The 26,061-nt window shown below is 50.0% G+C and overlaps 1 protein-coding gene across 7 annotated transcripts in view; it reads left to right on the forward strand.

The window, feature by feature from the left end:
* HNF4A (hepatocyte nuclear factor 4 alpha) overlaps window positions 1–19,781 on the forward strand; it is a 60,702-nt gene extending 40,921 nt beyond the window's left edge. For 4 of the 7 annotated variants that reach the window (XM_072801124.1, XM_072801125.1, XM_072801126.1 and 1 more), the window contains exons 4-10: window positions 4,488–4,594; window positions 5,326–5,481; window positions 8,924–9,011; window positions 10,138–10,293; window positions 12,332–12,598; window positions 15,408–15,560; window positions 16,622–19,781. In XM_072801124.1, coding sequence (XP_072657225.1) covers window positions 4,488–4,594; window positions 5,326–5,481; window positions 8,924–9,011; window positions 10,138–10,293; window positions 12,332–12,598; window positions 15,408–15,560; window positions 16,622–16,764 — 1,070 coding nt within the window. In that variant the 3' untranslated portion in view covers window positions 16,765–19,781. The remainder of the gene's footprint in view (window positions 1–4,487; window positions 4,595–5,325; window positions 5,482–8,923; window positions 9,012–10,137; window positions 10,294–12,331; window positions 12,599–15,407; window positions 15,561–16,621) is intronic. The other 3 variants (XM_072801121.1, XM_072801122.1, XM_072801120.1) reach the window with 3 other exon arrangements.
* Window positions 19,782–26,061: the final 6,280 nt, after the last annotated feature.

The raw sequence follows: 26,061 nt of genomic DNA on the forward strand, positions 1-26,061 counted from the left end.
TGAGTATCGGGTGACCCCAAGTTTTCACGTTCTATGGCGTGGGAACAATGTGTCAGACTTGCCCTGGGTGGAGGCAGAGGGGAAGACCAGAGCACAATAGCTGTGAAGGTCTCCCCAGGCCTCCCTTCTTCTACCAGCAGATGCCAGCCACTGGGCTGGGCTTTGATAAGAGTGACCAGTGACGTGGCACCCTATGTGGCCACCACTATTGTCATTCCCTTTTTTCCTGGATGAGAGGACTGAGGTCCAGAGTAGTTCAGCAGCTTACCTGAGGCCCCACAGCTGGTCAAGACCTGAGGTCTGCACCCCGTGCCTCGGACTAGAGTTCACAACTATCTGGCACTACCTCAACAGTGCCTCCTTTATGACCTCCAGACCTCAGGAGATTTAAAATGTTTGCAGCCTGAGCTCAAGAAGCAGGAATCCTCCAACTACTCCATCTCCTGCTCCCCTCTGCTCACCTTCCCTGCTCTGGCCCCAGACCTTCACTCCTCACCCACAGCTGTGGCACACCAGCCCAGCCCTTGGTCTAGTCCTATTCAAACACCACCCCCCACACCCCACCCCATTTTGCCTGGCCCATCCCTAGGAATGTGTCTGTGGGTCATGCCCGCAGGGCCTTGCTTTGAGCTCACAAGTCCTGTAGGGGACTTGGACCCTGCTAACTTCAACGAAGCGCTGGGTGGGCTCCAAGGCCCCCTCCTGCTGCCAACTTCATAATGGTAGCGCCCAGATCGTGGGGGAGGGGGGTGAGAAGCCTCAGGTGAAGAAGGGGCTTTTTCAAAGCGCAAAGTCCCCTCCTCCTTTCAGTGGGGAATGAAAGTCCCCTTTCAGTGGGGTTGAGTCTTTCTCCTCCAAACTGGGTACCACTTTGCAGAATGAGAAAGGTGAGAAATGGGACTGTGACACACGTCTGAGCCACTGGAGGCAAGGAAGAGACTGAGAACCAGGGGCCTCACGCTCTGTGGGTCTCCCAGCCAGTGGTTTTATTCCCCAACAGCCTACGGTTTTGGATTCAAGAGCTGAATCTTCCATGGTAAAATTTCAGGCCTTGTGACAGACAGGCAGGGAAAGGATTGGCCGCCTTCCTAGGCTATATGTGGCCTGGTGCCCGCATGTGGTCAGTCTTTATATACGTCTCTTGCTTAACATCCAGAGTCATTGACACAAGTGTCAGTCACTTGGAAGACATTTCTTCTGGGCTCCAGTGTTCCCGTCTATAAAATGAGGAGGAGACAATGGTGCCTTCCAGCTCTGAGTCCAGCTATGCACTCACAGATTTACCTGACCCCACGGGGACATGTGGACATGTGTGTCTGTTCCCTGGTCCTGCCCCCGAGCTGCCAAGGAGGCAGCAGACCCATATCCTGGCTCCTGCAAGGGGACAAAGAGCCCCAGACCAGTCTGCCTTAGTGTAGCCTTGAAAATAGCCTGCGTTTCTTGGCTCAGGGAAGGAGGCTTTATGCCAGGAGGATAGGAGCATTGGCTGATGGCAAGTGAGTGTGAGCTAGTAAGTGTTCCTGATTTGCATGCCTCAGGCAACCTGAAGATCATGGCACCAGCAGTCACTTGGTTGCTTCCAGAATAGGTCAGGGCGGCAGGGTGTTCAGTTGCCATGGAGGGCAAGCTCTGGGAAGAAAGAATATTACCAGTTCTGCGGAAGTCTTGTAGTCTCAACACCCCTCATCAGCCTGGTGGCAAGTCCCTAAAGCCAAGAGAGATTTCTCGGTGGAAGCCTCTATGATCCGGAGAGTTGAGACAAGTTTTCATTTCTCTTCTTTGATAGCCTTAGGATTCAGGAATTGAAACCAAGAAGTGGTCCCCAACGACAGGAAGGCCTGTGCTGCCAGCAGGATTTATGGGCTGGCCGGGTGGAGGCAAGGTCACCAAATCGACCCCCTCCCTACTTTACAGATGGGGAAATTGAAGCCAGACAGGCGACATGATTGGGTGGAGTCAGGACTAGGACTCAGGCTCCCCCGAGCTGGGCACACACCAGCTGAAACTGGGAGGGCTCGGCTTGGAGGCATCTTTTCTGGTCTAGATTCCTGAAACTTCCTCCTGACCACGGCAAAGGGCTCCAGGTCCCACAGGCCTGTGAGTCTCAGCCAGGAGATTCCACAGTGGCCCGGAGTGGGTTCCCTGGAAGGAAAGACTCTGGGGGTCAGTGGGCCCAACTGCGGGTCTTGAGTTCTCTCCTCTAACCTGAGATGACATTTACCTGGGGCTTGGCTGGCAGACCCGGGACAAATGCCCAGCCCCTGGACAGAAGCCTACCCAGGAAGCAGAGCCCAAGGGTGCAGCAGGTACAGGCTGGCGGTGGGCCAGGGACAGTCTGATGGGCCCTTCCTCAGAACCCTGGCCCACCCCCCCATGGGCCCCGTCCAGGGGTTCTCTGGGAAGACAGGCTTGTCCTCCTCTCTGCCTCTGGCCAGGTCGGTTAATATTCAATAGAAGTTACATTAGGTCCCCGACCCTGCTAATACTGAGCAAACATTTGGAAAACATCATTCCGTGACTGAGCTCGCGCTGGGCACTGATAACACCGGCTAACCTTGGGGAAGCCCAATCCGCAGCTGCTGACAGCAGCCCTTTTATTGGGCCCGCCTCCCCTCGGCGCCCTGGTGGGTGCGGGCCCTGGCAACCAGGGAGGGGTGTCGGCGGGCAGGGCTGCCACGTGCACTGGGGAGCGGTCGGGGGCTGGCCCTGTCCCGGCTGGTGGGTCTCAGGAGAGATCCCTGACCTCGGGACCCACTCACGCCAGGGCTCGGTTTAGACTGTCTGGCTTTCATTTTCTGATTTCAGCAAGGTGTGAAATCATGAGAAAGCTGAGTGGCTGCCCTGTGGATGTGCCATCGAGAAACAGGGCCTCAGGCCCACCTGGGAATCAGAGCTTCTTTCATGCACGCAGCAGACATTTCTTGAGCACCTACTGTGTGCCCAGCTCCCTTCTAGTCGCTGGGGCTACAGCAGTGAGCAGAAACGGAGTTCTAGGTTTCTGGAGCATTCCTTCCCATCGGAAGACAGAGAGGAAAAGAATGAACAAGAGATTCTATGATAAGGGCCCAGAAGAAAAGGAAAGCAGGATAAATCGGGGGCAGAGCACAAGGGAGGGAATGCTGCATCAGGCAGGGTGGTCAGAGGGCCTGACTCTGAGCAGGTGCCGTCTGCGTGGAGCCAGGCCGAGTGAAGAAGCAGCTAAGCGGTGGGGGGAGCAGACCTCCCAGCAGTGGAGCAGTGGTAGTTTGGGGGACAGAGTGGGATGAGACAGGAAGGCCCATGGTGAGGGGTTGTGATGTCACTCAGCATGAGATGGGGCCTCCCTGGTCTTGAGCAGTGGGGGGATGTGACTTCGATCAGTTTTAGCAGGTCCCGTTGTCTTCAGAGAGCTGCCAAGACGGTCAGGGCGAGGCCAGAAGCAAGGAGCCTGGCAGTTCCTGCGAAGAGGCAGCGGGGCCCAGCCCGGAGTTGGGGGGGGGGATTCCAGACAGCAGGTGGACGTGAGCAGGGGTGGCCCCTGAGAGAGAGAGGGGCATGCTTGTAGGCGGGGAAACAGGCCCTGAGAGAGGATGTGATTCGTACCAGCACACGGAGAGCGAGTGGCCAGTTCCAGACAGGTACCCCGGGCTCGTGCTGCCTCGCCCTCCCTCCTACCGGCCTCAGCAAAGCCTCGTCCCACAGTGAGGCCTCTTGGACTCCAGGAGACGGGGCCAGGGCAGCAGAAAGTCCGTCTTATATCTTAGGCCAGGACTGACGTGGACGGGGATGCACAGGCAGGAGTGGGGCCCTAGTAGGTGGAGGCCTGCAGCTCTGAGCTCCTGGGGGAGAGCCCGAAGCAGGGCAGGAGGGAGCTGGGGCTTTTTCTTGCTGTCTCTGAGAGGGTTGGCCCAGAGCAGATGCAGCTCCTGCTGATGGATGAGTGTCAGGGCAGGTGGGACCTCCAGATCCCCTTCTCCGGGCCTTCTGTCTCCTGTTCAGGAACACCCGGGCCAGATCTGTGTCACCCAGAGCAGTTCATTTTGCTTGTTTTACACACTTTCATCTAGAACAAAAGGGACCCTTTTCCAAAACAGAACTTAAGAATCTGTCATCTAGACAGATCTCTTACTCAATACTCAAGACCCATCTTGAACCCTCTGCCAAGGCATCACTGTGTTGCGTCCCTCCAGGGACAGGTGGATCACTCCTGCTGCACCCCACTGTGTTGAGGGCAGTTCTGGTGCTTAGAAGGTTCCTCCATGCCCTGGGTCGTAATCCATCTCCCCTTAGTCCTACGTCCAGGCTCTGCCCCCCTGAACTGTACCCCCCCACACTCCCACCTCCAAACGTGTTTCCTTTACTCCAGATCAGCCCTGCAGTACTCCTTGTGGGTCAGACTCTCTCCCCTCACACCTCATCCACTCCTCAGCAGTCAGGAAGGGAGCAGTCTCCCCTCCCTTCCACTCCATCCCTGTCCTCCCTCCTCACCTCTCTCTGCCTCCTCACAGCTGTGCAAAATGAGCGGGACCGGATCAGCACTCGCCGGTCAAGCTATGAGGACAGCAGCCTGCCCTCCATCAATGCATTGCTGCAGGCCGAGGTCCTGTCCCAGCAGGTATCGGGATGACCCTCTACCCACCTGGCGATCCCCCACACCAGAGAGGGGTCTCACCTCCACCCCTGTCCTCCCTAGCCAGGCCCTAGAGCAACAGCTGGAGGGGCCCTGGGATATCACAGAAGGGAAACTGAGCCAGCTTAGTACCAAAGACAGTACTTGAACCCAGGTCTAGCACTCTGTGGCACTTTCTAGTTCATCCTTTTGCATGCATCTGCAGGCCCAGCAGAGCTTGCTTCCATTGAGGGCCTGAGATCAGTTTAGCCCCGAGAGAAAAGATTAGTGGACAAGCATACAGATTGTCCCCATAAATTGGGGACCGCCCCACAAAGAGGGGCTCAGGCTATCCCTTGCTATGTGATCTTGGGCGAGTCACAGCACCTCTCTGGGTTGTGGTTTCTTCACCTGTCAGACAAGAATGATGATTTATCCCCCTGCTTCTCCTATAAGGCTGAGGGGTTCTTGGGGTTCTAAGGAGCTAGGAGAGGAGGAGGTGGGTGCAGAAAGCAGGTGGAGGCCCAGGGGGAGCCTTCTTTCCTCATATCTGCCTTCTTTGGCATCATTTCTTCTCTTCATTTGCCCCTGAGCTTCCTCCTGAACTGGGAGGCATCCACAGTCCATCTCCCCTTTTCCAGACAGGGAAACTACTGGGGGCGGGGGGGCTCTGTGCAGGGGACAGAGACTGTAAGGAGGGCCTGGCCATCCCCAGCATTGTCCTTCACTCCCCCCAGATCACCTCCCCTGTCTCTGGGATCAACGGAGACATTCGGGCGAAGAAGATCGCCAGCATCGCAGACGTGTGTGAGTCCATGAAGGAGCAGCTGCTGGTGCTCGTTGAGTGGGCCAAGTACATTCCTGCTTTCTGTGAGCTCCCGCTGGATGACCAGGTGAGAGAAGACATGGTCTGCAGGCAGGGGGAGCACTGGGCAGGTGGGTCCTGCGGCCCACTTAGGGTACAGCCTTGGATTGATTTGATTTGATTTAACAGAACACACATGGAGCTCATGTGTGCCCAGAGATTTTAAATCACTATTCAAATATTAACTCATTTAATCCAGCCAGCAGCCCTATGAGTTAGGTGCTATTGTCATTCCCATCTTACAGGTGATGCAATTGGGGCGCAGAGAGGTTAAGTAACTTGCTCAAGGTCACACAGCTAGTATCCAGCACAGCTGGGATTAGAACACTGTGCATACAAGTGTACTTTGATCGGCAAGCTCCAAAGTCCAGGCACCCAGCCACTGCACTCCTGCACCACACAGCTCTCCTTGAGGCATGTTGACAGGGACCCCTGAGCCAGGGATCATTAGATTTGAGTTTGAGCCTTGGTTCTGAGACTGAAATTGCTTCCTCTCCCCGAGCCTCTGTTTTCTTATCTGTAAAGTGGGAATTAAAATATCTGTTTCAGAAAAAATGAAGGACATCACCATTTGAAATGCATTAATCATCTAATAGAGCACCGACATTGTGGCCCAGGCCACAGCTGGCCTCCCTAAATGTCACTTTCACTCTTGTATCCCACCAAGATGGTTTGACTCTGCATTTTATTTCCCAAAGTATCTTCTTTGGAATCAAAAAACGTCCTGGGGACAGGGAAAGAGACTGGGGCAACGGAGGTGCACGTTTGAGGACAGATAAGTTTCCAAGATACTGCAAATGATCACTCCTGACCAGGCACCTCGTAGGCCTCTCCTGTCTGGCAAAGGGTTGCTGGACTGGGTCACCCTCTCAGCTCAGATGGAAGCTCAGGGGCGCTGATGGACAGCACCCCAGACCCATCAGTGCCTTTGAACATGTACACAACACCCTGGTGATGTATATTAGACAATTCAGGTTTCTTCCTTCAGGCCAGGAAGCTGCTGAACTTTGTGGGACCCAGGGCTTCTCAAACTCCGGTAACCCCCAGACTCTTTTGGAACACCTGTTGGCATCCTATGGTGGTGCATGCTGTGGAAACGCTGGTTTGGTTGGTCCCTCTCACTGGTTTGGCTGGTCCCTGGATCAGAGGCTTTGTCCTATGGATCCTTCGCTGCTTTGGGAGGGATGACAGGCCGGGGATGTCAGCCAAGCTGCCCCTGCCTTTCCCCTTGCTCCTTGTGTCCTGGCCCTGGTCTCCTCTGCTGGAGAGTCTGTATTAATATTTAATCCCTTCTGTTCCTTCCCAGGGGCTCAGCAGGGCAATAAGATACCCCCAAGCTGAGCAATTGTTAACCTCAATTTCCCACCCAAACCTCCCTGGCTGGGGCTCAGAGCATTCTTAGAGAGCAGTGATGGGTGGCCAGCAACACAGGGCAATCATTAACACCCCCACCCCGCCTGTCCACCCCTGGAATAGCCGCCATGTCAGGAGGGTTCCCAGCTCCCCATTCATGGTGTATAAGGAGCCCATCTTGCCCAAGATAGTTGCCCCAGAAACCATCTTCCAAGTTTGTTTGATTCTTGATTTGTTTTGGGCCTCACCTCCATCCATGGAAACCTAGGAGGCTGAGTAGCATCGAATAAAAGGGCTGAGGTCTAGAGAGGGAAAGGGATCCACCCCAGGTGGCAGAGCAAGGCAGCCACAGGTGGGGATTTGGTTCCCAGGCTTCTGCCCCTGGGTTTGAGATGAAAGCCCTCCCACAGTGCCTGGTGAGTGGGAAGTGCTCAGCATTAAGTGTCCTTGGCCTCGCTTGTCCTGGTCATGGAAAGTGGTCTCTCATCTGCAAGGCTCTTTGCCATTCTCCTCTTTCTTGTCATCCTCACAAGGTATAACCTGGGGAGAATAGATGAAGGGCAGGTGACTGCCCAGGAGGGGCTGGATCTGGAGAGAGAGTTAATGAGTTTGTCCATTCATTCATTTATCTTTTTTTTTTCATTCATTTATCTATTCACCCATTCCTTCCTTTCTTCATTCAAATAAATATTTACTGAATGTTTACTATATGCCAACTACCTTTCGTGCCCTCGACAATGTCTCCTCCTTAGAGAGACATCTAATGTAGCCCCTCTTGTCCCGTTGCTCTTTATTCCATGACTCTCATCCCCCTCCTTTCCTCTCTCCATCCCTCCTTCTAATGCTTCCTTCCTAAGAAGTGTCTGTCACCTAGTAGCCGCTTAACATTTGACGACCAAAAGAATGAACAATCAGATGAATAGAATGAACAAAAGCACTTCTACTTCCTAGGTTAGCCTGCCAAAAGATCTCCAAAATTCTCTCACCCGATGTTGCAGACAGGATCCTTGAGGCTACCGGTCTGCTACTACTTTTCACCAGCTGCTATGTTTGCCATCCTTTGGCCTGATGCAAGCACCAAAGATGATGGTTCAGAAAGGACAGACAGTGTCATCCTGGCTGGGCCCCTGCCTGGGACTTCAGGCTGCCAAAGCCACTTTGTCTTCTCTGCAGGGAAGGGATACGTCAAGCTCATCCCTTGCCAAGGACCAGCGCTCATACCTTGGCCTTGGAAACCAACATCCATGTTCAAATTCTTGGAATTAGCTCTCCAAACCCTAGAATCTTAAAATGTCAAGTGAGCAGGTGCCCTGGAGACCTTCCAGAGCAATGATTTCCCAGACCCAACTGCACATCAGAATCAACTGGGGAGCTTATGAAATGCAGATCCTTGGGCCCACCTCTGTACACACAGACTCAGAATCTTTCGGAGCAGGGCCTAAGAATCTGCATTTTATAAAGTACTCTTCATAATCTTCTGTAGCTGGTGGCCCATGGGTAGGAATTCAAGGCCACAGTTTTATTTATTTATTTTAAAGATTTTATTTATTTATTCATGAAAGACACAGAGAGAGAGGTAGAGACACAGGCAGAGGGAGAAGCAGGCTCCCTGTAGGGAGCCTGATGTGGGACTTGATCCCCCTGTCTCCAGGATCTTGCTCCGGGCTGAAGGTGGCGCTAAACCACTTGGCCACCAGGGCTGCCCGAGGCCACAGATTTAGAACTTTCTGGCTCATAGACTCTTTTGAGAGTCTGATGAAAGGCGTTGAACCTCTGCTAAAAAAAAATACACTGAGAATGTTGTTAAGTTTCATTAGGCACAGAAATGAGGCCCAGAGGGAAGAAGCAACTTGCCCAAGGATGTAGCAGTTCACAGATAAAGTGAGCTCGGAGTAAATGTTCTTTGCCCTTCCAGGTTCCTGCTGAATCTTTTCCAGGTTTTATTGATTATGGGAGGAAGGCAGCAGTTTTCTGATGCCCATTTTATTGATCAGGCAGGTAAAGGCAAGGGAGGCATTAAGCCGACTTGTCCAAGGTTGGCTAGGAGCAACTTCCCAGGGGGTGCAGACACCTTTGCAGGGATGCAGCTGCTGGACACCATCCCTTCTCTATTCCAGGTGGCCCTGCTCAGAGCCCATGCCGGTGAGCACCTGTTACTCGGAGCCACCAAGCGATCCATGGTGTTCAAGGATGTTCTGCTTCTAGGTAAGGAGCCTGCCTGCCCCAGCCAGGGCTCCGAGGAGGGCATGCCCCAGGGGAGATGCACCCAGGCACAGGAGATTTCCAAGGTGGCATGCAGGGAAGAGGGAGAGAGATCAAGAATGGCCATTCTCAGTGCTCCCAACTGGATCCTCTCCTCAGATGCAAGGAAATGTGGATGCAAGGAATGGAAATTCTCTAGCATTACAGTTAGAGCACAGTTGGGGTTATCCATGGAATTGTCCGTGCACTCTAGTCTGCTTTCTGGAGCAGGGGCAAGAGGCCACCAGGAGAGGCACAACCTCCCCCCCCCAGCCTATGTCATTTATGCTTCCATGGCATGTTTATGTATTATTTTAAATGCTTATAGATGGGCAGCCCGGGTGGCTCAGCGGTTTGTGTCGCCTTCAGCCCAGGGTGTGGTCTTGGAGACCTGGGATTGAGTCCCACATCAGGCTCTCAGGCTCCCTGCTTGGAATGGAGCCTGCTTCTCCCTCTGCCTGTCTCACGCTCTCTATCTCTCCTCTCACGAATAAATAAGTAAAAATCTTTAAAAAGAATAAATGCTTATAGAGATCACACTACGGGCCAGATACTAGTCTGAGTACTTTGCAAACATTACTCTTTTAATATAACAACCCTATGAGGTAAGCTCTATTATTTATCCCCATTTTACAGATGAAAAGATTGAGGCACAGAAAGCAATTTATCCAAATATATATGGTTAGTTATGGTAGAACTGGATTTCTTTTCTTTTCTTTTCTTTTTTTTTAGAACTGGATTTCAACCCCAGGCAGTCTAGTTCTAGAATCTGAGCCTTTAACCTTGATGCACTGGTGCCTCCCAAGTGGCCCTTGAATGTCACTAGTCTTACAGGTTGTATTAGAGAACGGGTTGTGAAAGGTTCCTAGAAAACCAGACTCCAGGCCCAGTCCAATGACTTCAAGCAACTCATTCCTTTAGTCTGGGCTCCATTTCCTCATCTGAAAAATGGGCATGACAATCCCCATGGGGCCCTCTCCCATGGGCACCAGTGGCATTGCAACTGCAAAGGGCAGGGCCTGTCCAAAGCTGGGGAGAAGAGTACATCCAAGATGGCATTGTCATCCCCTTTCCTTCCCAACCCACCCAGGCAATGACTACATCGTCCCTCGCCACTGCCCAGAGCTGGCCGAAATGAGCCGGGTGTCCATGCGCATCCTCGACGAGTTGGTGCTGCCCTTCCAGGAGCTACAGATCGATGACAATGAGTATGCCTGCCTCAAAGCCATCATCTTCTTTGACCCAGGTACAGTCTACACCCCTCACCCACCCCTGATGCTCCAGACCCTCTGTCAAACTTCTCCTACTGGGTTAAGTACCCTGCATTCCCAGGCTCAACTGGGAGAGGCCGTTTGTGTGAGCTACTTAACAGATGAGGAAGACCTAGGTTCAGAGGGATGATGTGACTTGACAAGGCATACAGACTCCAAAGGCTTTGTTCTGTTCTTTCCCCCCTTTACCTTTTGTCCCCTCCTCCTTCCTATCCTCTCCTTACCTCCTATCTTCTTTCTTTTCTTTCCTTTCATCTTTTCTTCTTACTCCCAAAACATTTTTATCAAAATAAGATCTGCACATACTTAAAATGCAAACAGTCCCCCCACCCCACTTTCCCTGCTAAAGCCTACTCCCATGGGGGAACCATTTCTGAGTCTTCTAAGTGTTTCTTCGGGCTCTACATAAAATGCTAAGTCTTCTCTTTCTGGATTTAGCTATTCTCAATCATATATTTCCTCCTGCCCTGGTTGAGGATTTCCCTTTTCTCTGTCACCATTCCCATCTTTTCTCTCCCATCTTCTTCCTGTATTTTCACTGTGATTTTAGTGTTTCTACTGATTGTCTATGTTGTTGCCTCTCCTCTCTCCATTCCATCTACTGACTCTCCACCCGCAGTTTTACAGAATGCCTTTTTAGCTATGTCTTTGTGCAAAGCCTGATTTCATTTCACAATATCAAGATGGCTGGACTCCAAAGCCTTGCTTGGTTACTTCCTTTCCTCCTAACATATTAGAGGGGACCTACATGTGCCAGGCCCTGCCCTCCCTTAGTACTAGGCTCCATTTATGTGGAGAGGACCTCCGGTAATTATAGTAATGAAGAGGGAGATGACCATAGTTTATGGAACACTCACTAAGGCACCATTCTAAATACATTATGTGGATTATGTCACTTACAGCATGGTACCTATGAGGTAGGAATCGTTACTATCTCCATTTCGCAGACAGGAAAACAGGCACAGGGAAATTGATTAATTTGCCCAAGGTCACACAACCAGGAAATGGCAGAGCTTGGATTTGAACTTCAGACTATCTAGCTCCCAAGCCTATATTCTTACCTACCACACACTGTTCTCCATTTCTTGAAGAATAAGATTTCTGGTTCCAGTTTCCTTGAGAGCCTGACCCATGCTGTATCCCCTGTAGTGCTCAGCATGGAGCTGGACAGATAGTAATTGTTCAGTAAGATGGGGAGAATTATTGATGCTGAGTCAGGGTCAGCAACCTGGCTTGGAACAGCAGGTGACCCAGTATAGGGCCTGGCATGTAGATGATGCTCCATACATGTTTGTTGACAGAATGAAGGCATGCACAAATGTGGCTCAGTGCAGGGAGCCCTGGACTGGAAGTGTGGGTGAAATTCTTCTTCTACCACTTACTTTGTCCATAAAAGAAGAAGTAAATGCGTTACCTCGATGAAGACTGAGTTTAACTATTGGACAATCACTTGAATCCCCTTCTAGGTTAAGGATCTATGTATTGATTATGTATTGATTTTTTTCCCATTGATTCCTCTTTCTATCCATGTAACCATCCCTGTATGTAGTTATCTACTCAACAAATATTGATCATGCATGGTGCTAGGTGGTGGGTTTAAAATGACAATAAGACATGCCTGTCCATCCAGAGCTCACAGTCTAGTGGAAGAGACAGTTACATCCTGTGTGGCCAGTAGTGACAGAGAGCTGCAGAAATCTAGGACATGATGGACACTCATAAAGCAAGAATGAGAGGATGGAACAGAGAAGGCTTCCTGGAGGAGGTGAAACCTGTTGAGACCCCAAGATGACACAGGCAAGGGAGGAGGGAAACGGGGAGACTCTTCTAAGCCAGCAGAAGCAGGTGTGCTGAGGTCTGGTCAGTGGGATCTCAGCTGTGATCAGGAGCCCCAAATCCCCATCACAGATCTGCCAACAACTGGATGTATGACCTGGGCCAAATCCTTTCCCTGCTCCCTGCCTCATCTTCCCTGTGAGTAATGAGGAGGTTGCCCATGCCCTCCCGTTGCAGATGCCAAGGGGCTGAGCGACCCGGGCAAGATCAAGCGGCTGCGCTCGCAGGTGCAGGTGAGCCTGGAGGACTACATCAACGACCGCCAGTATGACTCCCGAGGCCGCTTCGGTGAGCTGCTGCTCCTGCTGCCCACCCTGCAAAGCATCACCTGGCAGATGATCGAGCAGATCCAGTTCATCAAGCTCTTCGGCATGGCCAAGATCGACAACCTGCTGCAGGAGATGTTGCTGGGAGGTCCGTGCCAGGCCCAGGAGGGGCTGAGAGGTGGGCGGGGCTCCCTGGCAAGAGAGAAGCCTCACACCTAGGCTCACCTCTCAGCCTCTGTCACCTCCTTCCTCTGTGGCTTTGGCCAGATCCCTTAACCTACCTGAGCCTCAGTTTCTTCATCAAGAATGGGGATGATGGTCCATTTATTCAGGCACTGAGAGCCTCATGTGTGCCAGTCATGGCTCTAAGTGCTGCAGATTGAGCAGAGAATAAGAACTGTGCCTTCCTGGAGGTTTCATGTGAGTGTGTGTGCATGTGTGTGTGTGTGCGTGCGCATGTGCATAGGGCTTATGGGAACCAGCAGTAACTAAGTATACAATAAAGGGAATAACTACAGTTTTGAAATAAGCAGGTAATAGGATAGAGTGTAACTCTATTTTACACTATTTTAGTAAAAAGGGGCCTATTTTAATAGTTTGGCCAACAGAGACAGGCCTCTCTGAAGTGGTGACTTTTGTGCTGGGTGAAAGAAAATAGAACATTTAAAAACCAAGAGAAAAATGGTCCAGGCGCAGTCAGAAGTAACTCATGCAAAAGCCCTGAGGCAGGAGAGGTTTGTGTATTCAAGAAAAAAGGATAAGGTCGTGAGATGGGGCTGGCGTGAGATGAAGATGGATCTGGGCAGGCACTAAAATCATGAGCGGAAAGCCTTGTAGGCCACGGTCAGAAATCTGGATTTCATTTTCATTGCAACCTTCATAAGAAGACTGAAAATCAGACTCCTGTTTTCAACAAACTACTCTGATTGTTAGCTAGAAAGTAAATTTCAGAGGACCACAGGAGAGGCAGGAGACCCCTGAGAATGTTATTGGCACCAGGCGGGGGTAGGACAGTGGAGGCTGAGGTGAAGACATGCCTAGATAAACTGGATCATCTGTGCAGAGGAAGAACACACAGGATTTGGTGATAGATCTGATATGGGGAGCGGGGGAAGGGAAGAGTCAGGGATGAAACCCACTTTTTTGCTTTGAGTGACAGGCATGATCACAGAGTAACTTACTGAACTGAGGAAGACAGAGGGAAAACAGGTTGAGGCTGAGATGGCGGTGGTCGTGGAGATGAACCAAGAGACCATTTAGACTTTGGCAAAGCTCGAGATGACTGTAGATATCCCCCTGGATATCTTTCATGTTTGAGTCTGTTGCTTGAGCACAAGCTCGAAGCTCAGGACAGAAGGCAGCTCTGTGGTGCTCTAGCAATTAGGGACCGTGGTGATAGACATTAAGAAATGGGGGTCAGTGAATTGAAGCGGCAGTAGGGTGAAGAATTTTTACAGTGATAGTACTAGATGAAGTAGGCTAGAAGGATATGAGTCAGGATCTAAATGAACATACTTGAACTCAGGATTTTGGAGGTGATGCGGTCACTGGTGATGGTATGGCTAAGGCCCCTCTCAGCAGATATTTGGGACTGGATAATCCTTTTATTGTGGGGGCTGTTGTGTACACTGTTTAGCCCCATCCCTGGCCTTTACCCATGTGATGCCACTACCACTCCCATAGGAGTGACAGCCAAAAATGCCTTCGGATACTGTCAGATGTCCCCTGACAGCCCCACACCTTCCCCAGTTGAGAACTACTAACTCACTTCACTTTTACTTTGACTCTGAATTATGAATCAAATGTCACTGAGATCAAGATTAGGACATGAGTGCCTGGCTGGCTCAGTCGGAAGAGCGTGTGACTCTTGATCTCAGGGTTGTGAGTTCAAGCCCCACAGTGGGTGTGCAGATTACTTTAAAGTAAGCTCTTTAAAAAAAAAAAAAAGTATGGAGCTTGTGCTCTGTTGCCAATAAACTTGGATAAAATAATTAATCTCTCTGGGCCCTGTAATCTCATCTGTAGAATGGGACAATAATGATAACAATACCCACCTTATAGGACTGTTAAGAGAATTCAATTATTTCAAATCAGAAAAGTGCTATAAAACAGTACCCAGCACATATTAGATGCTCAATAATTGATAGCTGTCATCGAAACTTTAGAGGCCTCTTGGAAGCCTTAAAATCCCATCATGGCACACCAGTGACCATGGCTATTACCAAACTATACTTTATATGGTGTTATTATTCTGATGCTTTTTTGAAGTAGTTACTGAGTCCTAGACACTTTGCTAGGCCCTCAAAAGGAAGAAAAGTACATCTGTAATTTTAATATTCATGGACAGAAAAGTAGATGTTCCCAAAAGTTAGGTTAGGGATAAATTACAATAGGAATTCCAAGGAAGAAGAGGTTTATTTCCTCCTGGAGAATCAGGAAAGATTTCCCAGAGGTGGAACTCTCTGAGCTGGAATTTGGACTGGTGGACATGGGGGTGTGGAGAAAGCATCTCTTGTGGAAGGAACATATGAGCAAAAGCAGAGATAGGGAAGGACAGGGAACACTTAGGGGCTATGAATAGGTTAGTTTAACTGAAGCAGAGGTGTGGGGAGGGGAACAAGGCTAAAGGTGAGTTGGTACCAAATGCTTGAAGGACATGCATGCCAAGGAGCTTTGAGAGCCATTGATTAAATCAATTATATTAATATTTAATTGATACACTACTCATTTTAATATTTAGATCTCACAGCTTTTACACACTCCTTCTTTCTTTAAACTTTTGTTCTTTTGGTTTGTCTCAATACCCTCATAAAACCTATGGATAGGAATGGTAAGCCCCAGTTTACTAACCCAGAAATAGGTAGCCAACAAGCATTGTCAATATTGGATGCACAGATTGATTGGCCACACCCGAGGAAGATGTGCCCCCAGGCCCGTGGTCTTTATCTTAGACTTTCCATCCTGATTGACTCCTTCTCTATCTACAGGGTCCTCCAGTGATGCACCTCATGCCCATCATCCCCTGCATCCTCATCTGATGCAGGAACACATGGGCACAAATGTCATTGTTGCCAACACGATGCCCTCTCACCTCAGCAATGGACAGATGTGTGAGTGGCCCCGACCCAGGGGGCAGGCAGGTGGGCAATTTGAACTCTACTCAGCAAAGGATGAGATTGGGGCCCAAGAGAGGAGCCAGGAGAAGGATGGATCTAGAGGATGGGACCTGGGATATAACAGGTCTCTGTATTCCAGGGAGGATAAGGAAGAGGAGTGAGATTGTCCATTTGATAAGGCTATTTGTTCAGTGAGGCCATTTATTCAGTGAGGTAATTAACAGCCTCTACTGAATGAAGCTGTCCTTGGGATAAGGGATCCATTGGGTGAAGATGTCCATTGGGATAAGAATTTCAATTGGTGATGTTGCCTATCAGGTAAAATTGTTCTTTGAAGTAAGACTGCCAGATTAGGTAAGACTATCCGTTAGACAATTGGGTGAGACTACTCACTGGGTGAGGATGGCCACTGGTCAAGATAGTCCTCTGAAGTGAAATCTCACAAGAGTGAGTTTGGCATTGGACAAAGTTCTCTAAAAAGTAGGATTATCATTGGGATAAGGTGATCCACTAAAAAGAGATTGTGTTTCATTAAGATTTTTCTTTGGAGAAGTTGTCCATCGAATAAAGTTGGCCAAGTGGGTCATGGTCAAAGTTAACTTTCAAATACGTGATGCTGTGAGGCCAATTAGTTTCTATTATTCATCTACCTAAATATCAAAGGAATGATATTTTTGGAGCCAGTTGGCCAGACCCTTGAGTCTCATCAGCTGCTGCTCCTTCTCTCCAAGAAAGGATATTGTTGTCACATGTCCCATTGTCCTTGAAGAGAGTCAGAATTGGGCCCTGGTTAGGGAGAAGCAGTCCAGATCTCCATGTTACATGGTGGGGGAGGTAGGGGTTGGTAGGACCTGGGCAGAAGTCTCTGACCACACCTGGCCCAGCCACAGCCTTCTAGACCTCATCAAACTTAGATTTCCTGATCTGGGACTCAGAAGGTTTGAGCCGTAGGAGACCTTAGAGATTGTCTAGTTTAATTCTCTCATTTTACAGAAGAGGAAACTAAGTCAGAGGTGGGGAAAGAAACTTACTCCCCAAAGTGCTGGAATTCTCAGTGGTCTCTGTCTGTCTCTCTGTCCCTCCAGCCACCCCTGAGACTCCACAGCCCTCGCCGCCAGGTGGCTCAGGGTCTGAGCCCTACAAGCTCCTGCCAGGAGCCATTGCCACAATCGTCAAGCCCCCCTCCGCCATCCCCCAGCCGACCATCACCAAGCAGGAAGTCATCTAGCAAGCCGCTGGGGGTCAGGGGCTCTGCTGGCCCTAGCCCCCTCCAAGAGCCCCAGTGGTCACTTGTTCACAGTGAAGGAAGCCATGACAACAAGGCCAGTCTCAGGGCAGCAGTGGAAAGGCCAGGAGACCAAGAACTCGGGCTGTGGGCCGCATCCCATTGCTGTCCTCCACCCCCTGCTCTGGATGATGGGGCTTTGACTTGCAGAGACCCCAGCTGGAAAATCTTCTGGACAACTTCTCTCACTGAAGCCACTGCCTTCCCCTTCATCATACCTACTGCCAATTGCTTCAGCCCCGAAGGACAGCTGTCTGGAGACAACAGGGGACCTCACTTAAACCTTCCCCTTCAGACCGGTACTCCTTTTTCCAAGTACTGTCCTAGTCCCCAACACAGACCCCTTCCAGGCTGGGTCAGACCAGGGCATCGGACCCTTCCCTGTTCTGCTGCCAACCCCCTCCAATGCTCCCTGTACCTGCCACCTCACCTTCCTCTCAGCCATCCTAATTTCTCCATAGCCACCTCTCCAGAGGCTGCCGAAGACTTGCAAACAATCCCCCAGTCATTCCAGAAGCATTCTTACAGCACTAGCTGGATGAGGCACCACGTGGGAGATTGTTGAGAAGGAAGACACCATTCCACCTCTGATGCGTGGCTCCTCCCTTCTTAGGGAATTGGGCGGGGTCTTCAGGGGTGATGCTCCCCACAGGCTATCAGCAGGAGGACAATCCCAGGTGGACAGCTGAACTTGGAGGGGCTGAGGTGGTCAGAGAAACCACTGGGAAAGGGGCAGAGTCTACACTAGGCCTTTCAGAAAGGGCCGGATTCCAGCTGGTAGAGCAGGTGACAAAGGACTTTCCAACAAAGGGCAAACAGTCTGGCAAGACCTCAGGTTGGAAGAAGGGCCTGAGAGGGAGGCGATGGAAAGACCAGGCTGGCTGGAACAGCACAGAGGTCTTGAATGCCAGACTGAGGCACTGAGGTTTGGGCTCCTAGGCCGAGAGCAGCTGGGAGGACATGCAGGGGGTGGGGGTGGGGGGATTGGGGAGGACAGATGGGGGCTGAGGATGTGATCCAGGTGAGAGTGAGGAGACCTGGAGATGAGAATGGATGGGTGCATGCTCAGCTCAGAAGGAGGTTAGGGAGGAGGAACCCCCACATCTGTCCTCTACCCCCACCCCAGGGCCGATCTCAAACTCTGCCTCTTTTCTGGCGTTGTGTTAAGGCACTTGACATGCAACATCTCCTTTGTCCTATTACCCAGAGACTGTTGCGGAAGAAGAAATTGAAATCTAAGTGGTTACACGATTTTCCTGCAACTAGCACAGCTGATAAGGGGCTGAGTCAGGATTTGATCCTGGGGTGCCTGGGTCAGAACAGGAGCTCTTAACCTCGGGGGCTGAAAAGGGCCCCTCTGTCTTCCCTGTGATCGGTTGAGGGACTTCCTGCCCCCGTCACCAGCCTCAGAAGCCAAAGTCTTATTCTTCCCAGGGCCCTGCCAACATCTTGGACTAAAATTGGCTTGGAGTTATACTAACGTCCAGGTAGGGTCCAGCATCCTGTCTGCTGAAGAGTAGGAGAATTCATAACTGCTGGACCCCTTTTCTCTCCTCACTCCCCAAGCCTGGGGGAGGGGTAGCAGGAGTCTCATTCTTGGGTGATGTGTGCTGGCAGTCCAGAAGTGGGATAGTTCTGGTGGGCCAGGGAGAGATGAGACCTGGGTTTGAGCACTGCTCTGGAAATACTAAGCCCCACGATGTAACAGCTAGTACATCATCCATGCAGAATTTTGGTGGCTTTGGGAAAATTCTGGAAAATGCCACTAACCAGTGGGAATGAAAGAGATGTGTCCTGGGGCCAAAGCTGTGCTGAGGGAGGAGAGTGAACAGTTAGACACCCTAGGCTGACCCTTCTGAGTGGACAGGGGCAAGACCCAGTACCCCCAAATTCCACTATTAGTGATCGCTCCTTTTTGTGAAAGAGGCACATAAGGCGGTTTGAGGGCAGTATGTCCAAGAGAGACCTCTCCATGTCCAGTGGTCCCAGGAGCAGCCTGGCCATGCTGCTTCACCAAGTCCCCAGGCCCAGGAGAGACTTTCCTGCTCAGAGCTCCCAAGCCTTCCCCAGTCATCCCTTACTCCAAGTCCCCAGAAATCCCAGTCAGGGAGACCAGACTCATCTGGGGCGAGGTGAGGAAGCTGGAATCATTCTGTCATTTTGGTCATTTCCACTCTTTGCTCCTCCAGCCTCCAGTGTTGCTCAGCCCTCTGTTGTGAGAGTGAAGTTGAATAAGAATTTTCTGGAGGTTGGAGTAGGGTAGGGGTGGCTTTTAACGGTAGCAGCCTTCTGGGTCAGGGGCTCAGTCCTCAACCCCAAATTAACCCATCCAGGAGGAGAAATCCATTCGATTTTAATAATTTTATTGTAATGTACAAAGCACAAAACAAAGAGCAATTTAGTTTTCTAATTCTGAGGACATGGCATTGGAAAGTTCTCTCTCTCTCTCTCTCTCTCTCCCTCTCTTTCTCTCTTTTTCTTACAGCACATGAGTTCTGGTCCTAAAATATAAAATCTGGAGAATTAAACAAGGATTGGGAGGGTGAACATGGACCCTACAGTTCTTCCCCGAGACAGCCTCTTCTCTGGGCAGCTCTCAGGAGCTTCCAGAATCCATATGACTCCCTGCAGCATGGACAGAGAAGGCTAGGAAACAGATGCTCCTGGTTTTTTTGTGATGACCAAGCCAATTACTTTTGCCAAATTGTTCTGTGATTTTCCCTGATTGGGATGAATTGTGAAATTTATACCAAGCAATTCCGGAAGCAGGCTGCTTCCTGCAGGTGTGAATGCACCGGCTCCTGTGCTAACCCCTGAGCCCGTCACTGCCACCCAATGGGGCAAGGAAGCAAAACAAAACAAAAAAACAACAAAAAACAAAAAACAAAAAAATATTTCTTACTCTTGTGTGTTTTAACAAAAGTTTATAAAGCAAAATAAATGGCACATATGTTTTCTAAGTCCTTGGATGGGTGTCCTTTCTTCCTTGTCAGGTGTTAGAAGTAAGAATGAGAATAGTCAGCTGGTCCTTGACAGTGTGCAAAATTATTACTTTTTAATCTCACATCAAGAGGTAAGCAGGTTAGACATTATTTTCCTTGCCTTCTGCCCGCCTTTATAGTCAAGAAAACAGGCTCAGAGTAGAGGTAGAAGCGGGACTCTAACTCTGATCCCTGATTCCAAGGGCTCACTATGTAGAGAGAGTGAAAGTCAATCCTCCCTCTTGAAGAGCAGAGGGATGTGGTGGGAGAGTGATGGAAAGATCTGGGAGACTGGCAAGAGGGTCCAAGATGGAGCCCTATCCTGGATCATTTCCAGGGACCTGGACCAACTGCCAGCAATACGGGATGAGTAGGCATGGGGAAATTTCATAAAGACAAGTGTTGTCTTTTCATTTTTTTAAAATTTTATTTATTTGAAAGAGAGAGACAGAAATAGCAGGGAGAGCACGAGCAGGGAGGAGAGGGAGAAGAAGGCTTCCCAATGAGTTGGGAGCCTGAGGTTGCAGGGCTCAATCCCAGGACTCTGGGACCATGACCTGAGCTGAAGGCAGTTGTTTAACTGACTGAGCCACCCAGACACCCCATAAAGGCAAGTGTTATAAAAATGAACAGAGGCAAGAACGCACTCAAGAATTTCTAGCCAGGTCTATAGCCACCTTGGTCCTTTCCCCTGATAAACTAGATAGATGGGCTCATGCCATGGCCACCACACACCACAACCTCGTATTCACTCAGGGCTATACTGGAGAGCCAATTGTTAGGTTCCCTTCTTAGCCTCATGTGTGGCAATGTGACACTGATGGTGGCGGTGGGAGCGTTTCCACCACAAGAACAGGTGAGAGCTACAAATCAAGGCATTTCCCCTGGGGAAAGCACACCGCGGCATTCAGTGATGGGGGGTAGGGCCTGCTGGGTGGCTGGACTCTGGATGCCAGAGTGGGGGTACTCAAGGATGAAGGTGGAGCAGGGCAACCCTTTCAGCTGCCCCAAGGGAGGGGACAGCAGTTCTGGTCTGGGAGTCGCAGATCAGTGTGACCTTGATCAGGTCCCTCACTCCTCTGAGCCTCATCTGTAAACTGGGAATGATAACTCCCTCCGGGAGTGTTGTTAGGATTAAATTGAATGAGTCCACAGTAACTGTTTAAGGCTGTTGGGTATGAGGTGCCCACCACCAGGGGCTCAGTGTGAACTCTCCAGACCATTTCTGATGAGAAGCTAATCAAGTTCTCCAGCCTCAAGAGCACCCATTAGCTGCAGGCAGATCCCTGGGGCCCGCTCCTGCCTTCCCTCATCTCCTCCCTCACCTCCTGAGCTCCAGGAAATGTTTTCCATAATGTTGCAACAGAAGCCTTGTCCATGTGGCAGCCAGCATGGACAAGGGGGTTAGAGGCCAGAGGAGGCTACTGCAGCCCCAGACTGTGCTTAATAAATCCATATCAAAACCATAAACCCTGGGCTGCCATAAATCCCTCTGGCCTTGGCTCCTCCACCTCATCAGCCCTTTGCCCCAGTTAATCTCAAATCTCAGTGTGGGCGGCCAGAGCTTCCAGTTTGATTTCCATTTCAGTTGCAAAACAACATCAGCTTGGGTGACAAACAGCAAATCCCATCATTCTCGATTTAGAGTTGATGAAACCAAGATTCAGGGAGGTGAAGGAACTTGTCCTAAGGTGCATAGCTAGGGAGCAGTTGAGCCAGAACTGGAATCCATACGGCTTCTACCAACCCATGTGGCCTCACTGAGAATTGGGAACTGCCCACCCCCACTTGCAGAGGTTGCTTCCAAAGCCATGATGCTCAAAGCTTTTTATCCCATTGTTCCAAATAGCACCCCACTGCTCAGAGTGAGGATGAGAAGTGGAAGGTGATAGGCTGCGTGAGGATCCATAGGGAAACCATGAAGTGTGAATGACCCATCACCCCAAATTGATGGGGATGCCCCACTTCCTCTTTCATAGAACCCAGATCATCTTTGATCTACATTTCTCAAATCAGAGTGTCATATGTAAATTCCAAGATGTGACCTAAGAGACCAGAATCCCAGAATCCTGGGATTGATGATGGTGGAACTAAAAACCAAATCCCGATTCCAAGGACAACATTTGACTCCTTCCTCTTCACCAGACTTTGCTGGACAGGACTTAATCCTCACAATAACCCCCTGAATTGGGCATCTTGTCATTCTATTTTAGAAATGAGGAAAGGACTTGCCCTTTGCGATAACTGATGCGATAGCTTTGATTCAAACTGCCAGTTGTCTGACACCAGGGGCCACCTTGACGGAATCGGGAGGACGTCGATGACTCTGTCACTGCATGGTGGACACAGAATAGTCAATGGGCAAAGCCTCGCGCCAAAGCATCCTGGGGGTTATGATGAAGCAATACCACAAGGTGCCTAGGTCTTGGAACTTAAAATTTTCCTTTGTAGAGGGGAAAAAACAAGCAATTGAATACTAAGAGCCAAAGGAGTGAGACTGATGGGCAGTGAGATGGTAGTTTGCGGGAGTGACTGCTGTGGTGGGGAAAGTGGTTGGCATGCTCTTGCAGGAGAAGGATTCGGGGCTGGAAGGCAGAGAAAAGACAGAAGCACATTCAAGGTTAGGAGCCAGAGCTTAGCTGGCAGCAGGAAGTGCAGCCTGTAGGTGGAAGGAAGGGCAGGGACCACTTTACCCACCACAGGCATCGTACACACCCCCTAATGTTGTCCCTACGTATCCCTAAAATCACTCAGCAGGCCACTGAAGTCCTCATCCCACACCGCGATGTGCATGTGCACTATGGTCGCTCACCCGCTGGCAAACAGAATTTCTTCTGGGGAAACAGGAAACCACTGGCGATTGGCAATCAGAAGAAGGCTTTGGCCAGATCTGTTTTTTTTTTTTTTTAAAAAGAAGATTTTATTTATTTATATATTTGAGAGAGTGAGGGGAGGGAGGTGTGGAGTGAGCGGAGGGAGAAAGACCAGCAAACTCCAGGCTGAGTTCAGAGCCTGATGCGGTGTTCAATCCCACAATCCTGAGATCATGACCTGAGCTGAAATCAAGAGTCGGACACCTAATCCCCTGAGCCATACAGGCACTCCAAGATCTGTATTTTTATCTTTTAAATTTTTAAAAAATATTTATTTATTTATTCCTGAAAGACATACAGGGAGAGGCAGAGACTTAGGCAGAGGGAGAAGCCGGCTCCCCGAGGGGAGCCCAATGTGGGACTCCATCCAGGGACCTTAGGATCATGACCTGAGCTGAAGGCAGATGCTCAACCACTGAGCCACCCAGGCATCCCAGATCTGTATTTTTAAAGGATCATTCTGGCAGCTTCATGGAGGAGAGATTGGAAGAGATGCAAGTATAGGCAGGGAGATCAGTGAAGGTGGGAGGGACCAGAGGACAGAGGGTGATGGAGAGCAGAGATGGAGGGGAGGGAGCCAATCCAGAAAACACTCATGTCCTTTCATTCACTCACTCAACACGTACTTAGTGGGTGCCTACCATGTGCTGTGCACACGTGAGCAAGATGGAGCCCCCGACTCCATGAAGTTAGCTTTCTGCGGGGAACAGACAGAGTTCCAGTGAATAGATACATGAAGCTGATTTCGGACAGTCGAGTGTCAGACCGTCAGTGAAACAGCCCAGTTCTTTAAAAGTGAAGCAAGGTAATATGAAAGTGTGCATATAAAATAAAGATCTCAAAACAGGACAATTTGACAGGACTGGGGATGGGATCGTATCAGGCTGGGAGGGGATTCTGGACTGAGGTCTGGAGGGTGAGAAGGGGCCAATCACACAGAGCTGGGGATGGGCAGGGAAGGCCTGCCAGGTGCAGGGACTGCAGGTGTGAAAGCCCAGGTGGGAAGCAGCTGAGCACACTGGAGGATGAGCAAAAGGGTCAATGCAGCTAGAGAGAATTAGGAGATGAAGTCTGAGAGGTGGGAAGAGCAGGACCAGGTCGGGCCTTCTAAGCCATGAGAAAGATCTTGGATTTTATTTTAGGTACAATGGGAAGCTCAAAATTTTTTAAACAGGTAGGTGATGCAATCTGACTGTGTTCCTAAAAGGTCACTCTCTACTGTATAGAGAACAGACAATATGGAGCAAGAGTGGAAGCAGCAAGGCCCAGAGGTGGTGTGTGCAGTGGTCCAGGGGAGTTAGAATGGCAGCTTGGACAAGCACGGGGTGGTGGGCAGCATTCTAAGGGGATCCCAAGACTCCTTCCCCCTGGTCTATATACACTGTTTCTTAATTATTCAATCAGGAACTAATCCAGGTTCTTCTATGCAGAGATTCTACAGATGTAATGAAGGTCCCAAACTAGATTTTGTGACCAGTAGATTATCCCTGGTGGGTCTGCCCTAAACAGCTGAGGCCTTAAAAGCAGCTGCTGTCTTTCTGGCAAATGAAATGAGGATTGTGAGAGGGATTTGAGGTAGGGGAGATTCTCCATGGAGGGGGTCCCCGCCATGGCAAGGAATGCACACAGACTCTAGAAATTGAGAGCGATGCCCAGCTTACAGCCAGCTGGGATATGGTGACCTCAATCCTATAGCCACGAGGAACCGAATTCAGGCAACAACGTGAAGGAGCCTAGAAGTGGATCCTTCCCCAAACCCTTCAGGTAGGAATACAATCTCGTAAGACCTCGGGCAGAGAACCCCGTCCTGCCATGCCTGGACTTTTGGCTGGATACTGAGATAGTGAGTGTTGTTTCAAGCCACTAAATCTGGTATAATGCATTATATGACACTGAAGAGGAGTACAGGTGGTGGAAGGGCTGAGTTGGCCAGATTGGGATTCAGGGAAATAGCACTGCCAAGAGCTTGCTAATGGGTGGGATGTGTGAAACAAAGAAGAGAAGTAGCTTGGTGGACGGGCGGTCCTGATTATTGAAATGAGGAAGACTGGGAGAGCTACGGTTTGAGTAACTGTAGAGTTGGGGGCTACAGATTTGGGGGTCTAACATTTGGGGAGTCTGTAGATTTGAGGAGCTACAGATTTGAGAGGGGCTACAGTTTGGGGGCTATACATTTCAGCAGCTGTAGATTTGGAGGGATTGTAGATTTAGGGAGCTGTAGGTCTGGGCATCTGTAGATTTAGGGACTATAGATTTGGGGGAGCTATAGATATGAGGAAACTGCAGATTTGCAGAGGTGTAGGTTTGGGTGTCTGTAAATTTGAGGGGCTGCAGCCCCGGTGGCGCAGTGGTTTAGCGCCGCCTGCAGCCCAGGGTGTGATCCTGGAGACCTGGGATTGAGTCCCACGTTGGGCTCCCTGCATGGACCCTGCTTCTCCCTCTGCCTCTCCTGCCTCTCTCTCTGTGTGTCTCTCATGAATAAATAAAAAAAATTTTTTTAAATTTTTGAGGGGCTGTAGTTTTGGGGCTATAGATTTGGAGGAGCTGTAGATTGAGGGAAACTATAGACCTGGGGGCTGCAGATTTAGGGACCTGTAGAATTGGGGGCCTATAGACTTGGAGAACTATAGATTTAGGTAGCTGTAGATTTGGGGAACTATAGATTTGGGGAGCTGTACATCTGGGACAGTATAGACTTGGGGGGATGTAGATCTGAGTTTGAAAGAGTGCGTTGGGGATGTTTTGTTTGAGATGCCAATGAAACATCTGAGAAATCATTGGATATATAAGCCTAGAGCTCAAGGCAAAGTTGGGCTGGAGAGAAGAAGTCCAAGTCATAAGCATAGATGGAATTTAAAAGCCAAATAGAAATATTGCTCAGCAAGAAAAGGAGCAAACTGCCGATTCGAGCAAACTGGATCTCAAATGCATTATTCTGAGTGTGACATGTAGGACCCCAAAAGCTACATGCAAGAGGATTCCATCTATACGATATGCTGGAAAAGACAAAATTGTTGAGTCAGGTACTGCGGTTGCCAGGGGTAGGGCAGGGGTGGAGTGTCTAATACAAAAGAGCTTAGAGAAGGGACACCTGTGTGGCTCAGTAGTTAAGGGTCTGCCTTTGGCTCAGGTCGTGATCCTGGGGTCCTGAGATAGAGTCTAGCATTGGGCTCCCCACAGGGAGCCTGCTTCTCCCTCTGTTTATGTCTCTGCCTCTCTGTGTCTCTCATGAATAAGTAAATAAAATCTTCAAAAAAAGAAAAAAGCTTCCTAGAGGAGGGGGCTTGGGTCATAGAAATGTGCTGTATCTTGACTCTGGTGGTGGTTACATGGCCATATACACTTGTCAAAAGTTGCAGAACCCTGCATTAAAGAGAGTTAAGTTT

This window comes from Canis lupus, chromosome 26 (genome assembly GCF_048164855.1).
Source record: "Canis lupus baileyi chromosome 26, mCanLup2.hap1, whole genome shotgun sequence".
Classification (NCBI taxonomy): domain Eukaryota; kingdom Metazoa; phylum Chordata; class Mammalia; order Carnivora; family Canidae; genus Canis; species Canis lupus.